Below are 14,263 nucleotides of genomic sequence, written 5' to 3' on the forward strand. Positions count from 1 at the left end.
CATCTCGGCCTCCCAAAGTGCCGGGATTACAGGCGGGAGCCACTACGCCTGGCCAGGTGTCCCATTCTTAAAGTCCTTCCATTAACATCCCACCAGAAATTTCACATCACACGGGAAGAGTTTGGAAGACAGACAGGTTGCCCTGGGCTGAGTGGTCAGGGAAGGAGGGGAAGACTCAGCTAGAGCTTGAAGCACAGGTGGGACTCAGGGAGAAAGATGAGGAGGTGCAGAGGCATTTGCAGGGCCTGGACAAGATGCCTGAGAGACCAAGCTCCCCCTGCCTCCCTGGTGTCATAAGGGCTTCCAGAGGCGGTGTGTGCTGTGGGCAGCCCTCCGCCTGGTTTGCTGCTCTGTGAGGTGAGGGTGGGATGGCTGTGCCTGGTTCTCATGCCCGCACCCCTCCTGGGGGCTGTTTCCTTGCACAGGGTGACTGATGAAGTCTTCAACTTCCTGCTGGTGTGGTATTACTGCACCCTGACCATTCGGGAGAGTATTCTCATCAGCAACGGCTCAAGGTACCTGGGGGCCTGGCTTTGTGGGGAGCACAAGAGGAGTCAAACGGAAGTGTCACAAGGGGCATCAGATGGGGGCCGACACCCTCAGGCTGCATTCCTCTCGTCCTTGGGGGGTTGCTCTGTGACTGTTCAGATCCAGGAAGGTGGAAAGCTGATGCTGCTGATGCAGCAACTCTTGTTTCTGATCAGCCTCTTGCTTATGAGCAATAGACGACCTAACTCAGACTGGCTTAACACAATAAGAAACATACTTTCAAATAAAAAGAAGTGACCGGGACAGGCGTGGTGGCTCACGCCTGTAATCCCAGCACTTTGGGAGGCCGAGGTAGGCGGATCACGAGGTCAGGAGATGGAGATCAGTTTGGCCAACATAGTGAAACCCCATCTCTACTAAAATGCAAAAAATTAGCCGGGTATGGTCCTAGCTACTCAGGAGGCTGAGGCAGAGTAGCGTGAACCCGGGAGGTGGAGGTTGTAGTGAGCTGAGATCACACCATTGCACGACAGCCTGGGGACAGTGCAAGACTCTGTCTCAAAAAAAAAAGAGGTGACCCATTGTTCTACCTTCAGGTAAGGCTTGATCCAGGTGCTCTCCATCTCTCACTTCTGCCTTCTGTGTTGTGTTTATCTCAGGCTGCAAGTGGGGCACCCAGCAACTCCAGGCTCATGTCACTATAGCATTCCCAGCACACAGAGCATATTCCTCTCTTCCAAGACTCTCACTGGGTCGCAATGCCTATGTCCAGGTGCAGAATGGATCATGTACCTATCCCTGAACCAGTCACTGTTACCAAGGATTGCAGTGCTGTGACTGGCCAGACTTGAGTCTCACACCCACCCTGATAGCCGTCACTGGGAGCGGAGAAGCTGAGTGTCAAGAGAGGAATGGTTCCCCAGAGGACAACTGGGAGACCATTACTCGGAGGATGGATGGGTTTTGGTGACAAGAGTAGATGGGTGGTCTTCCATGGGGAGATAGAGGGGAGAGTGGACAGGTGAAGAGGGTATTAGGCCAATCCTGCCCCACCAGAGAGATGATGCTGGGGAGGACGGAGGCCGGGCTAGGAGTGTGGACTCCTGGGTTCCGGTCCCAGTGCTGTCACTGAGCAGCCCTGTGACCCTGGGCAAGCCATGTCTCGTCTTTGGACTGTTTCAGAGTCCCATGGGGGAGTGGACGTGTCATAGTGGTGCTGAGTGAGTCCAGGGAAGACTGAGCATTCCCTTGGTCCCCATCTCTGAAGGGCTCTGAGTGCAAGAAACCCTGTTGTTTTCTCTCGGTCTCCTTCCTGCCCTGCCTGCCTCTAAGCTGAGTCTTGAGACCCAGTTAAAACCCATGACTTGCCACCTGGAGGACCTATTTTCCAAAGGTCTAATTCCTTCTGGGGGGCCATTGGAACCTCAGCATGCCATTCTGTTTTTTTTTTTTTGGAGACAGATTCTTGCTCTGTCACCCAGGCTGGAGTGCAGTGATGCAATCTCAGCTCACTGCAACCTCCGCCTCCCAGGTTCACACCATTCTCCTGCCTCAGCCTCTGGAGTAGCTGGGACTACAGGCGCCCACCACCACGCCCAGCTAATTTTTTGTATTTTTAGTAGTGACGGGATTTCACTGTGTTAGCCAGGATGGTCTCTATCTCCTGACTTCGTTGTCCACCCGCCTCGGCCTCCCAAAGTGCTGGGATTACAGATGTGACCACTGCGCCTGGCCAAGATGGAGTCTTGTTCTGTGGCCTAGACTGGAGTGCAATGGCGCCATCTCAGCTAACTGCAACCTCTGCCTCCCGGTTCAAGCGATTCTCCTGCCTCAGCCTCTCGAGTAGCTAGGAGTACAGGTGCGTGCCACCACGCCCAGCTAATTTTTGTATTTTTAGTAGAGACTGGGTTTCACCATGTTGGCCAGGCTGGTCTCGAACTCCTGACCTCAAGTGATCCGCTCGCCTCAGCCTTCCAAAGTGTTGGGATTACAGGCGTAAGCCACTGCGCCCGGCCAACATGCCATTCTGGTTCCTGTTCTTTCCTGAAATAAAAAGTAACAAGCTCCCGTTTCCTCCTTCCTCCTGGGAACTAGTGAGGAATGCCCAGGAGCTGCACAGCCCCCACCACCTAATGTGCCACCTTCCTGCTTGTTTGCCTTGTGGTCTTTTATGGCAGGTCCCTGCCCTCCCCTGAACATAGAGCCTGGAGGTAAGGACAGAAGCCCCCCTCCTGCCTAGCCTCCTGAGGGCAACAGGAAGTCTCAGGAGTGCAGCCTTGTAGCACACAGCCATTTAGAAAACATCAGTGTGTAGGCCGGGCATGGTGGCTCACGCCTATAATCCCAGCATTTTGGGAGGCAGAGGTGGGTGGATCACTTGAACCCAGGAGTTCGAGACCAATCTGGGCAACAAAATGAGACTTCATCTTTACCAAAAAAAAAAAAAAAATTACCTGGGCATGGTGGTGTGTGCCTATAGGCCCAGCTAATTGAGAGGCTGAGGTGAGAGAATCACTTGAGCCCAGGAGTTTGAGACCAGCCTGGGCAACATGGCAAGACCCTGTCTTAATTTAAAAATTAAAAAATTAACCAGGCATGGGCCGGGTGTGGTGGCTTATGCCTGTAATCCCAGCACTTTGGGAGGCTAAACCGGGTGGGTCACCTGAGGTCGGGAGTTTGAGACCAGCCTGACCAACATGGGGAAACCCCATCTCTCCTAAAAATACAAAATTATCTGGGCGTGGTGGTGCATGCCTGTAATCCCAGCTACTCAGGAAGGCTGAGGCAGGAGAATCGCTGCAACCTGGTGGGCTGAGGTTGCGGTGAGCCAAGATCGTGCCACTGCACTGCAGCCTAGGCAACAAGAGCGAAACTCAGTCTAAAAAAAAAAAATTAGCCAGGCATGGTGGTGCACACCTGTGGTCCTAGCTACTCAGGAGGCTGAGGTGGGAGGATCGTATGAGCCCAGGAGGTTGAGGCCACTGTACTCTAGCCTAGGCAAGTGAGACCTTGTCTCAAAAAAAGAGTTCTCTGGGGCATGTGATGCCTCTAGCAATCATTAACACTTTAGTAAGAGTTACTCTGGGCAGCTTTTTATTCTAATGTGATGCTGTGGATGGGGGATGACCAGAGAGATGGGAGCAGCACCAAGCAGAGGTCTCTGCAGGCGTGGGGCTCTCCAGCAAAACAGAGAGGGCCACTAATGGGGCAAAAACGAGTTCCAAAGCCAGCCTCCCTTGCCTAACAGTTTAGCAGGAGCTTTTCAGAGTTCCTGGAGTTCACTCTCTGACAGGAGAGCAGGGATGGTTGTCTCTGAGCTTGTAATTGAAAGTTTCGTGTGAGTCTGCTCTACTCTCCGTCTGCCATTCATCAGACATTTACTGATCGTCTCCTAAGTACCGAACACTGAACTAAGGACTCCAAGATAACTCACACACTGCCTTCTGGGAGCACCCACAGAGGTTTTTTTTCTTTTCTTTTTTTTTTTTTTTTTTGAGAGAGTCTTGCTCTGTCACCCAGGCTGGAGTGCAGTGGTGCGATCTCAGCTCACTGCAACCTCTGCCTCCTGGGTTCAAGCAGTTCTGCTTCAGCCTCCTGAGTTGGGATTAGAGGTGCCCACCACCATGCCCAGATAATTTTTGTATTTTTAGTAGAGATGGGGTTTCACCATGTTGGCCAGGCTGATCTTGAACTCCTGACCTCAGGTGATCTGCTCACCTTGGCCTTCTGAAGTGCTGGGATTACAGGCATGAGCCACCGCAGCCAGCCCAGAGTTTTTTTTTACTACAGACCTTTTCATGGCAGATATAGTTCAAGGAACTTGAGGTTGCAATGGAACCTTTCCTCCAGGCCTGTCTCCCCTTGGTGGTCTGAGGAAGGGGTTTGAATGGGCAAGTGGAGTCTGGAATAGGGCCTCTGGGCCCGAATACATGCAAACAGATGCGTTATCTTCTATTTAGGGTGGTCTAAAAGTATTTGTGTTTTGCAGTCATTTTTTACACCAACCTAATAGAATGACTACAGGAGCTGGGGCCAGCTGGTGGGGGAGGGGGCAAGGCAGGTGGGCTAAATCCCAGTGACTCAAACTTGTGACTCATCTTCCACATCTGTTGGAGATTTAGCCTCTGCCCTCCCCCAGCTCCTCCTCAGGGCTGATTGATCCTGGGGGCAGGCAAGGGAGATGCCTTGGAGGCCTCCCCTCCCGCTCTTTACCAGGGAGTGGCTCAGAAGCCCTTGCAGGAGAGCCTGTGTGGAGGCCGTGGGAGGTGAGACTGGGATGAACTCTAGTTTCTCATCCCGAAGCATCCGCTCAGGGCTGGTGCGCGCTGTCAACACCCCATGGTCTTTGTTGAAGTGACCCAAACCCAAATTCTGCCATGAGGAAGGGTCCTGGGGCCACAACGGCATTCCAGAGACAGCATCGCTGAACCCTGCGGGCCTCCTGGGTGCTTGCTGCCCTCTTTTGGTCTGATGGAGGTGCTTTTGTCCAGTTCTGGCTGTACCTGAGATTTGAATTGGGACGGGAGGTGTGGTCAGGGGAGCAGGTAGGGGTGGGGACTCCGCATCGGGAGATGCAGCCACCCTTGGATTGTGCCTGGTGCCTGCCAAGTGAGATGCCACTCATCAGCTCAGCACAATAAGCAAGTCAGCTTCTCTTGTAAACTTGAAAATGATGGAAACTCATCCCATAGGGGCTAAACCTGAAGGGGTCTCATGGGCCCATGTCACTGGGAATTTCCATTCAAGGAGGTCAGAAGGGCTCAGGCAATGTTCATGGCCCGGTTCCAGCTCCCTGTTCCGTTTTCCCCTGCGATGACTCCCAGCGGCCCCCAGGCGGGCCTCCCGCCAAAAGTAACCCCTGAGCTGACAGACCTCACTCCACCCCAGTTGGAATCTTGACACAGACTTCTGATTGGCCAGGCTCAGGTGACCTACTGATCTCTGAGAGCCAGTCACTGTTGCCAGAGGGCCGCAGAGGGTCCTGATTGGTTGGCTGGGGGATCATGTGCTTGGGTATAAGACTGAGCTCTATTCCAGTCACCCGGACTGAGTGTGGGGGTGATATGGTTCCCCACAGGGGCAAAGCAGATCTGCAACTGGGCAAAACAGCCTTTGTCTATTACAGTTAGTTCTGGGCCAGAATGAGTAATGACTTGGTGATCATGTTTGCTTTTCTAGGGAGCCAGCCTAGGGTGCCTGCCTCTAACTGGCTTTGTTTGTTTGTTTGATTTGAGAGAGAGTCTCGCTCTGTTGCCAGGCTGCAGTGCAGTGGCGCGATCTCGGCTCACTGCAAGCTCCGTCTCCTGGGTTCAGGCGATTCTCCTGCCTCAGCCTCCTGAGTAGCTGGGACGACAGGCGCCCGCCACCACGCCCGGCTAATTTTTTGTATTTTTAGTGGAGACGGGGTTTCACTGTGTTAGCCAGGATGGTCTTGATCTCCTGACCTCGTGATCTGCCCACCTCAGCCTCCCAAAGTGCTGGGATTACAGGCTTGAGCCACCGCGCCCGGCCTCCCCTGCAAGCTTTAACTAATTTGGTGAAATGGGCCCAGAGAGTGACTTCAAATGGGTGTAGGTTTCTTTCTGCAGTGATAAAAGGGTTTTAAGATAGATTCTGGTGACAGTTGCACAACTCTATGAATATACTAAAAACCACTCAGTTGTACATATTCAATGAGTGAATTGTATGGTATCTGAATTACATCACAATAAAACGGCTATATAAGCACATGTGCACACAACCAGCCCAGAGCCCTGGGGTGTGCAGATGGACGCCTGGGCTTGTGAATGCCGGGCCAGGGAAGCAGCGATTTGTAGCCTCACTCGATGTCACTGAGCTGTGTTTATTGGTGGCATCTGTCAGAGCGGGGCTCTGGGCAGGGCAAGCTGTGAAATGAAAAGCTGCTGCTCAGTCAGCCTTGTTGCCTGGAGTCTGTGTCTGCCTCAGGCTGCTCCTAGACAGAGGGCATTTCTCAGGGGAGCTCTGGGAGCAGGACAAAGGAGTGTGGCGCCCGCCAAGCGCTGAGGGCTGACATGTGGCTCTGCAGAGCTCTGGGAGGCTGCAGAGACTTCCTGGTTGCTCTTCAAGCTGGAAGTCGGGGAGTCTGGCCAACTGCCTTTGCTGTCAGAAATTTGGAGCCTGGGGGCGTCTTAGACTCTGACAGGCGAGACTAGGATACAGGGGTGGAAGTGGGAGTTTTCTGGGCACAAATAAGTAGATGGACATCTCACCCTGTCCCCATGACCTCATGTGGCACCTGCAACAATCTCCTGTCACCTCTGTGCTGGTGGCATCCAGATTAGCTGCTGCTTTCACCAGCCACACCTCCTGGACATCATTCATGTCAACATTTATTGAGTGCCTGTTGTTTACCTGGTGCTGTTAGTGCTATGAACACAGAGCTGCATAAAACCTTGCCCCTCACCATAACTCCTGGGGAACACACAGGCCGTTGCTTGAAAAGCCAATTTATGCCCAGAACTTTTGCACAGGCCGACAAGGGAAGAGCGATGGTTTAGATCCAGTCTCGTTCTTATAACGTGTGTATTCTGGTTGGAAGGTTTTAAGATGGTTCCAGCCCACTTATTAGGGAAATACATACTGAAACCTCAATGACATGCCAGTTTTCACCTAGTAAGTTTGGTAACAATTTAATTTTATTTATTTATTTTTTGAGACACGGTCTCCCTCTGTCACCCAAGCTGGAGTGCAGTGACGCGATCTCAGCTCACTGCAATCTCTGCCTTCCAGGCTCAAGCCATTCTCCCACCTCAGCCTCCTGAGTAGCTGGGACTACAGGTGTGCAGCCCCACGCCCAGTGAATTTTTTTAGATATTTTTTTTTTTGTAGAGATGAGGTTTTGCCATGTTGTCCATGCTGGTCTCCAACTCCAGGGCTCAAGCAGTCGTCCCGCCTCAGCCTCCCAGAATGATAGGATTATAGGCGTGAGCTACTGCGCCCGGCCGGTTTAGTAACAGTTTTAAAATATGGCATCCACTGTTGATATGGGTTCGGGGACCCAGATTCTCTCTTCCGCTGCGGATGGGAGTGTAAATTGGGATGGCTGTTTGGAGGGTAATTGGACAAGGAGCAGCACACACTCCTTGACCCATCCACCCTGCCTCTGGTAGCCACTGTGGAGAAACAGTGTCTTTGCATTTAGGGGACTTCCACAAGGACATCATGATAGCATTGAGAGCAATAGTGACGGTTGAGAAACAGCCAGAGGCCGGGCACAGTGGCTCACACCTGTAATCCCAGCATTTTGGGAGCTGAGGTGGATCACTTGAGGTCAGGAGTTTGAGACCAGTCTGGGCAACATAGCAAGACCCTGTCTCTACAAAAATAAAAAAACAAAAGAAAGAGCCAAGTAGACCATGGCAGAGCCACACCTTGGAATGTCATTGGCCATTTAAAAAGCTGTGACATAGGCCGGGCGCGGTGGCTCAAGCTTGTAATCCCAGCACTTTGGGAGGCCAAGACCGGCGGATCACAAGGTCAGGAGATCGAGACCATCCTGGCTAACACGGTGAAACCCCATCTCTACTAAAAAATACAAAAAACTAGCCAGGCGAGGTGGCGGGCGCCTGTAGTCCCAGCTACTTGGGAGACTGAGGCAGGAGAATGGCGTAAATCCGGGAGGCGGAGCTTGCAGTGAGCTGAGATCCGGCCACTGCACTCCAGCCTGGGCGACCGAGCAAGACTCCGTCTCTCAAAAAAAAAAAAAAGCAGCTGTGACATATCTGTAGGTACTGGTCTAGGTGTTAAGAAAGCAGGTTCCAGGATGATTTTAATTAAAAAGAAAGCCTAATCCAGCTTCTCCTGTAAACCAGCTCGGCCCCGAGCACATCCTCAGGATTCCGCCTTTTGTTAATGGACCCATTTCCCTGCCCAGACCCAAGAGAGTTCTGGAGGGATGAGGTTAATGACTGACTGCATGAGCATCCCCAGGCTCCACGGCCCAGTCCTGGGGAGGAGGGAGTTGGCAGCTCCCGGGTGCATTTGGCAAGTTGCTGCCATGTGTTTGGACAAGAGGAGCCTGGGGAGGCCAACCAAGGCCTGAGACACACTCTGGGATGTCAAAGGATACAGGGTTGAGGGTCCAACTCCTTCCTAGGCTGCCCCTGATGCTGGGGGTAGGAGGTGACAACCAGGCTCTACCCAACTGTGGATCAAGAGCCCCTGGCTGGGCCGGGTGCGGTGGCTCACGCCTGTAATCCCAGCACTTTGGGAGTCCGAGGCAGGTGGATCCTCTGAGGTCAATACAAAAAATAAAATTTTGTATTTTTAAATACAAAAATTAGCCGAGTGTGGTGGCAGGCACCTGTAATCCCAGCTACTCAGGAGACTGAGGCAGGAGAATCACTTGAACCTGGGAGGCGGAGGTTGCAGTGAGCTGAGAATGTACCATTGCACTCCAACCTGGGTGATAAAGCAAGACTCTGTGGGGAGCGCTGAGTTCTGGAAACAGGGTCCCCACAGCCTCTGGACTGGATAGATGAAGTCCAGGGCTGGGCAAGGGTCTCCTGTCACTGAGATGGCAGGAGATGGGCCTGGGGTGTGTGGCTTCTGGGGAGAAGCTGCCTCTGAGATGGTGTGAGGTGCTGCGTGTGGCGTCCATCAGCCTCTGCTTCTGTACAGGGCAATGTCATAGCTGCAGTCCTGTGTAAGAGTGTGTGGCCAGGCACAGTGGCTCACGACTGTAATCCCAGAACTTTGGAAGGCCAAGGCAGGAGAATTGCTTGAGCCCAGGAGTTTGAGACCAGTCCAGGAACATAGCAAGACCCTGTCTCTAAAAAAAAAAAAATTAGCTGGACTTGGTGGCGCAGGCCTGTGATCCCAGCTACTCAGGAGGCTGAGGTGGGAGAATCGCTTGACCTGGGAGGTCAGGGCTGCAGTGAGCCATGATTGCACCACTGCACCCCAGACCGGGTGACAGAGCAAGACCCCGCCTGGAAAAAAAAAGTGCGTGCGTGTGTGTGTGTGTACATGTACATGTGTGCTTATTCAACACATTTATTGAGCAGCTGCTTGGAACCTGCCAAAAATAGATTGGTGAACAACAGAGACAAGACCCTGCTCAATCTAGAGGTGACATAGGGGTGGGAAAGGGGGCAGATCACAGGAAGAAAGGCACATAATTGCAGACAGTGGTCCGTGCCATGAAGGAGATGAAGCGGGGCAGTGTGGTCTGAGCGGGGCCATCGGGCTGGTTCAGGTAAGACGGTCAGGAGGCCTTTGTGAGGTGACAGCTAGTCTGAAGCTTGAACTTGGACCGGGAGCCAGGCAGGTCAAGGTCTTGGAGCAGAGAGAGCAGCAAGTCCGAAGGCCCTGGACGAGCCCGCTGGGTGTAGCTGTAGGAAATACTGCTTGCTGGGCGTCCTAAGCCACAGAGTGTATTTCCTCGCAGTTCGGCGGCTGGAAGTCTAGGATGGAGGTGCTGGCGGGGCTGGTTTCTCCTGAGACCACTCTCCGTGGCTCACAGACGGCATCTCCCCATGTGTCCTCATGTGGCCTTCTCTGTGCACGAACATCCCTGGCGTCTCTCCCCTTCTTGCAGACACACCAGGCACACTGGACTAGGGCCCACCTGTGTGACCTTGTTTTACCTCAGTCCCCTCTTCAAAGGCCCTGTCTTCAAATACGGTCACGGATGTTTTGTTGTTGTTGTTGTTGTTGTTGTTGAGACAGTGTCTCGCTTTGTCGCCCAGGCTGGAGTGCAGTGGCCGGATCTCAGCTCACTGCAAGCTCCGCCTCCCGGGTTCACGCCATTCCCCTGCCTCAGCCTCCCAAGTAGCTGGGACTACAGGTGCCCACCACCTCGGCCGGCTAGGTTTTTGTTTTGTTTTTTTTTTTTGTTTGTTTGTTTGTTTGTTTTGAGACGGAGTCTCGCTCTGTCGCCCAGGCTGGAGTGCAGTGGCCGGATCTCAGCTCACTGCAAGCTCCGCTTCCCGGGTTTACGCCATTCTCCTGCCTCAGCCTCCCGAGTAGCTGGGACTACAGGCGCCCGCCACCTCGCCCGGCTATTTTTTTGTATTTTTTAGTAGAGACGGGGTTTCACCGTGTTAGCCAGGATGGTCTTGATCTCCTGACCTTGTGATCCGCCCGTCTCGGCCTCCCAAAGTGCTGGGATTACAGGCTTGAGCCACCGCGCCCGACCGGTTTTTGTATTTTTTAGTAGAGACGGGGTTTCACCGTGTTAGCCAGGATGGTCTCGATCTCCTGACCTTGTGATCCGCCGGTCTTGGCCTCCCAAAGTGCTGGGATTACAGGCTTGAACCACCGCGCCCGGCCCAGTCACGGATGTTCTAAGGTGCTGGGGGGTTCAGCTTCAGCGCAGGAACTGGGGCCAGTGTTCAGTCCGTAGCAGGCCCTGAGGTGGCAGCAGGCAGGCTTGGTGGGTTCTAGGAGAGCCCACATGCCTGGATCACTTGCGTGCTGGGGAGAGGACCTGGTGGGGAGGACAGGAGTGAGGTTTGAAGGGGAGAGGACGTGGTGGGGAGGACAGGAGTGAGGTTTGAAGGGTGAGGACCTGGTGGGGAGGACAGGGGCCATGCCTGGAGCACCCACGTGCTGGGGAGAAGACCAGGGAGGGAGGACAGGAGTGAGGTTTGAAGGCAGGTGAGGCTAGGCGTGTGCTCTGAGGGTTGCTGGAAACCACTGGAAGCCCAAGTGGGAGTCCGGGCTAATCTGCAGCTGGTTTGTGTGGGATGGTGCAGCCCTGTGGGACAGAGAGAAGGGCAAGGTCAGGGTTCCAGTCCGTTTCTTACTCCGAGAAGTAGCCCCTGCTGCATAGACGGGGCCTCAGCGAGACACACGCCTGCATTGCTCTCCCCTCCTGAGCGCACTTCCGTTCTCTCCCTCTCCGAGAATTAAAGGCTGGTGGGTGTCTCACCACTACGTGTCCACGTTCCTGTCCGGAGTGATGCTGACCTGGTGAGTAGGCTCTCGCTGGGCCCCTCCAGCCTCCCAGGGAGTAGAGCCTGGGGCCCAGGAATGGGGAGGGGTCTGATCCTGACGGCGGTGGTGGGGGACTCCAGGGCCAAATTGGGAAAGTATGAGCCTGCAGCTGGGCCAGGCCGCTGCGCTGGCCCCACCCAGCCCGTGAGGGGGTTCTCCAGGGAATGGTTTCAGGTGTCCCTGGCCAGGGCAGAGGTAGTGGGGCTGCAAGGCTGGAGGGAGCAAGTGAGGCTGGGCACTGAAGGAGACCGCGGAGGACAGAGGGGTCACAGGGAGTTAGCGCTTCTGCATGGCCATGTGGACTCTTGTGCTTCTAAAAAAGAAGATGGGATGACCTTGCCCAGCCCCAGGGATAGAAGGGCGGAAGTCAGGACCTCAGTTTGACTTTATACACCTTTTCCCCTCTCCTGGTTGGAATGGAGTCGGGGCGGGGAGGAATGTCTCATTTCACAGTGGGCCCACCTTTGTTTTTTCCTACCTTCTCTCCAGGCCTAATGGACCCATTTATCAGAAGTTTCGCAACCAGTTCTTAGCATTTTCCATTTTTCAGAGTGAGTGACTGTTGCCTGGATTTGGGGGAAGGGACATGGTTTTCTGAGACTTTCACCAAGGGAGGGCCCCAGCTGACATGAGTGCTTGCCTGTGTGGCAGGGAGACCAGACTGGGGGAGAGGGTCCCAGAAATCCAGAGAGAGAGCTGTCCCCGCCCCAGGTCAGCTCCACCCACCTTCCCGCCCCTAGCACTGCCTGCTCCTTCCCCAGACTGGAACCCTGCCAACTGTGACCTTTGGGAACTGAGTAGCATTGGGGGCACCAGGCTTTTTTCCAGTCCTAAATAAGTCCTCCAAATGGAAATATACATTATTTTTCTCATCTGAAAATCGCTCTGAATTTGTATACAATGAGCTGGTTCCAAGGGTTGCCTCTGGGGAGAGGGGCTTGGATGGTTGGGGACAGGGAGAGAGTTTTACTTTTCACCAACCTGTTTGTTCCCTTTAAATTTTATCCCATGTATGTATTGCCTTTCTTTTTCTTTTTCTTTTTTTTTGAGATGGATTCTCGCTCTGTTGCCCAGGCTGGTGTGCAGTGGCGCCATCTTGGCCCACTGCAACCTCTGCCTCCCAGGTTCAAATGATTCTTCTGCCCCTGCCTCCCGAGTAGTTGGGACTACAGGTGCGTGCCACCATGCCCAGCTAATTTTTTTATTTTTAATAAAGATGAGATTTCACCATGTTGGCCAGGGTGGTCTGGAACTCCTGACCTCAGGTGATATACCCGCCTCTGCCACCCAAAGTGTTGGGATTACAGGCATGAGCCACCGCACCCTGCCATTTTTTTTTTTTTTTTTTTTTTTTTTTGAGATAGGGTTTCTCTCTGTCACCCAGGTTGGAGTGCAGTGGTGTGATCTCGGCTCACTGCAACCTCCACCTCCTGGTTCAAGCGATTCTCCTGCCTCTGTCTCCCAAATAGCTGGGATTACAGGTGCCTGCCACCATGCCCGGTTAGTTTTTGTATTTTAGTAGAGATGGGATTTCACCATGTTGGCTGGGCTGGTCTTGAACTCCTGGCCTCAAGTGATCTGCCTGCCTTGGCTTCCCAAAGTGTTGGGATTACAGGCATGAGCCACCATGCCTGGCTGTATTGACTTTTCAGATACCACAACCTACATTTTAAATTAAAACCTGCTTGCAAACAAATACAAATATATAAAGCCAAGAATGGAAATTATATATGTCAGCCCACCCAAGGGGTGATCAATGTTAATTAAGATCTATGTCCTCTCAGAAGTTTTTATTCATAAATATGTATATACATGTGTGTATTGCATTACATATATTTTACAAGTATGGGATCTTTCTGTACATAGAGCTTTACTATTATAACCTGCCTTTTGAATTTTTAAGTTTATCATAGCTATTTTTCATGTCATTATCACCTCATTTTTAGCAACAACGAAGTATCCCCTTGGATGGAACTCTCTCTTGTGTCTTAGCATTGCACACAGCTCCCAACATAGCACTGGCATAGCTTGCATTCCAGCAAGCATCTGTTGTCTACTGCATGGAAAATTCCAGAAGTTTCGATTCTCATTGGGGCTTAGATGGGTCCTCACATACCTGAGTTCTGTCTATGTTCTCTATAAGGGCTAAAGCAGGTTCAGACCAAAGGGTGTGTGTGTCTGTGTGTGGTGTGTTGGGCGTGGGAGAGGGTTGTAACCAGGGCACCCTCTCTGCCTCTGCCCAGTAAAGACCCACCAGCCTTCTCTTGGGGCAGAGAGGAGGTGTTGCCCTGTCTTCTGGGGACACCATGCCCTGAGCCCGGGCGCTGTGCTCCCCCTGCAGGCTGCGTACAGTTCCTGCAATATTATTACCAGAGGGGCTGCCTCTACCGGCTGCGGGCCCTGGGGGAGAGGAACCACCTGGATCTTACAGTGGGTGAGTAGCTGGGCCTGGGTTGGAGCGGGGGCAGGTGCTGGACCCGCCAGCTCCCCCACACCGGGAGTGCGGCCCAGCGAGCGTCTGCCATACAGTGGAGCCAGGCCGCTGCCCTTTATCCCGAAGCGCCTTCCAGAATTCATCCTGGATTCTGTTTTAGCTGCCAAGTGCCAGGCCAGCTGCATAGCAGGCCCCGAGGGCAGGGCCTCTGTGTCAGCCTCTGGAAGTATCTATTTTTGTGTGTGTGTTTTAGAATGTATACACACACACACACACACACACACACAATTAGCCATTTGTCTATTACGTGTCTGCATACCAACATGTATAAGTACATAAATGCACGTACACGGGGGAGACATGCTTCATTCTTAAGCCATA

At 53.0% G+C, this 14,263-nt stretch overlaps 1 protein-coding gene across 3 annotated transcripts in view; it reads left to right on the forward strand.

Moving 5' to 3' along the window:
- TMEM120B (transmembrane protein 120B) overlaps nt 1-14,263 on the forward strand; it is a 74,604-nt gene that overhangs the window by 51,982 nt on the left and 8,359 nt on the right. Inside the window, exons 6-9 of one of the 3 annotated variants that reach the window (XM_073021174.1) lie at nt 426-515; nt 11,359-11,424; nt 11,938-11,999; nt 13,692-13,882. In XM_073021174.1, coding sequence (XP_072877275.1) covers nt 426-515; nt 11,359-11,424; nt 11,938-11,999; nt 13,692-13,882 — 409 coding nt within the window. The remainder of the gene's footprint in view (nt 1-425; nt 516-11,358; nt 11,425-11,937; nt 12,000-13,691; nt 13,883-14,263) is intronic. The other 2 variants (XM_008005003.3, XM_073021175.1) reach the window with 2 other exon arrangements.

The sequence above is a fragment of the Chlorocebus sabaeus genome, chromosome 11 (genome assembly GCF_047675955.1).
Source record: "Chlorocebus sabaeus isolate Y175 chromosome 11, mChlSab1.0.hap1, whole genome shotgun sequence".
Classification (NCBI taxonomy): Eukaryota; Metazoa; Chordata; class Mammalia; order Primates; family Cercopithecidae; genus Chlorocebus; species Chlorocebus sabaeus.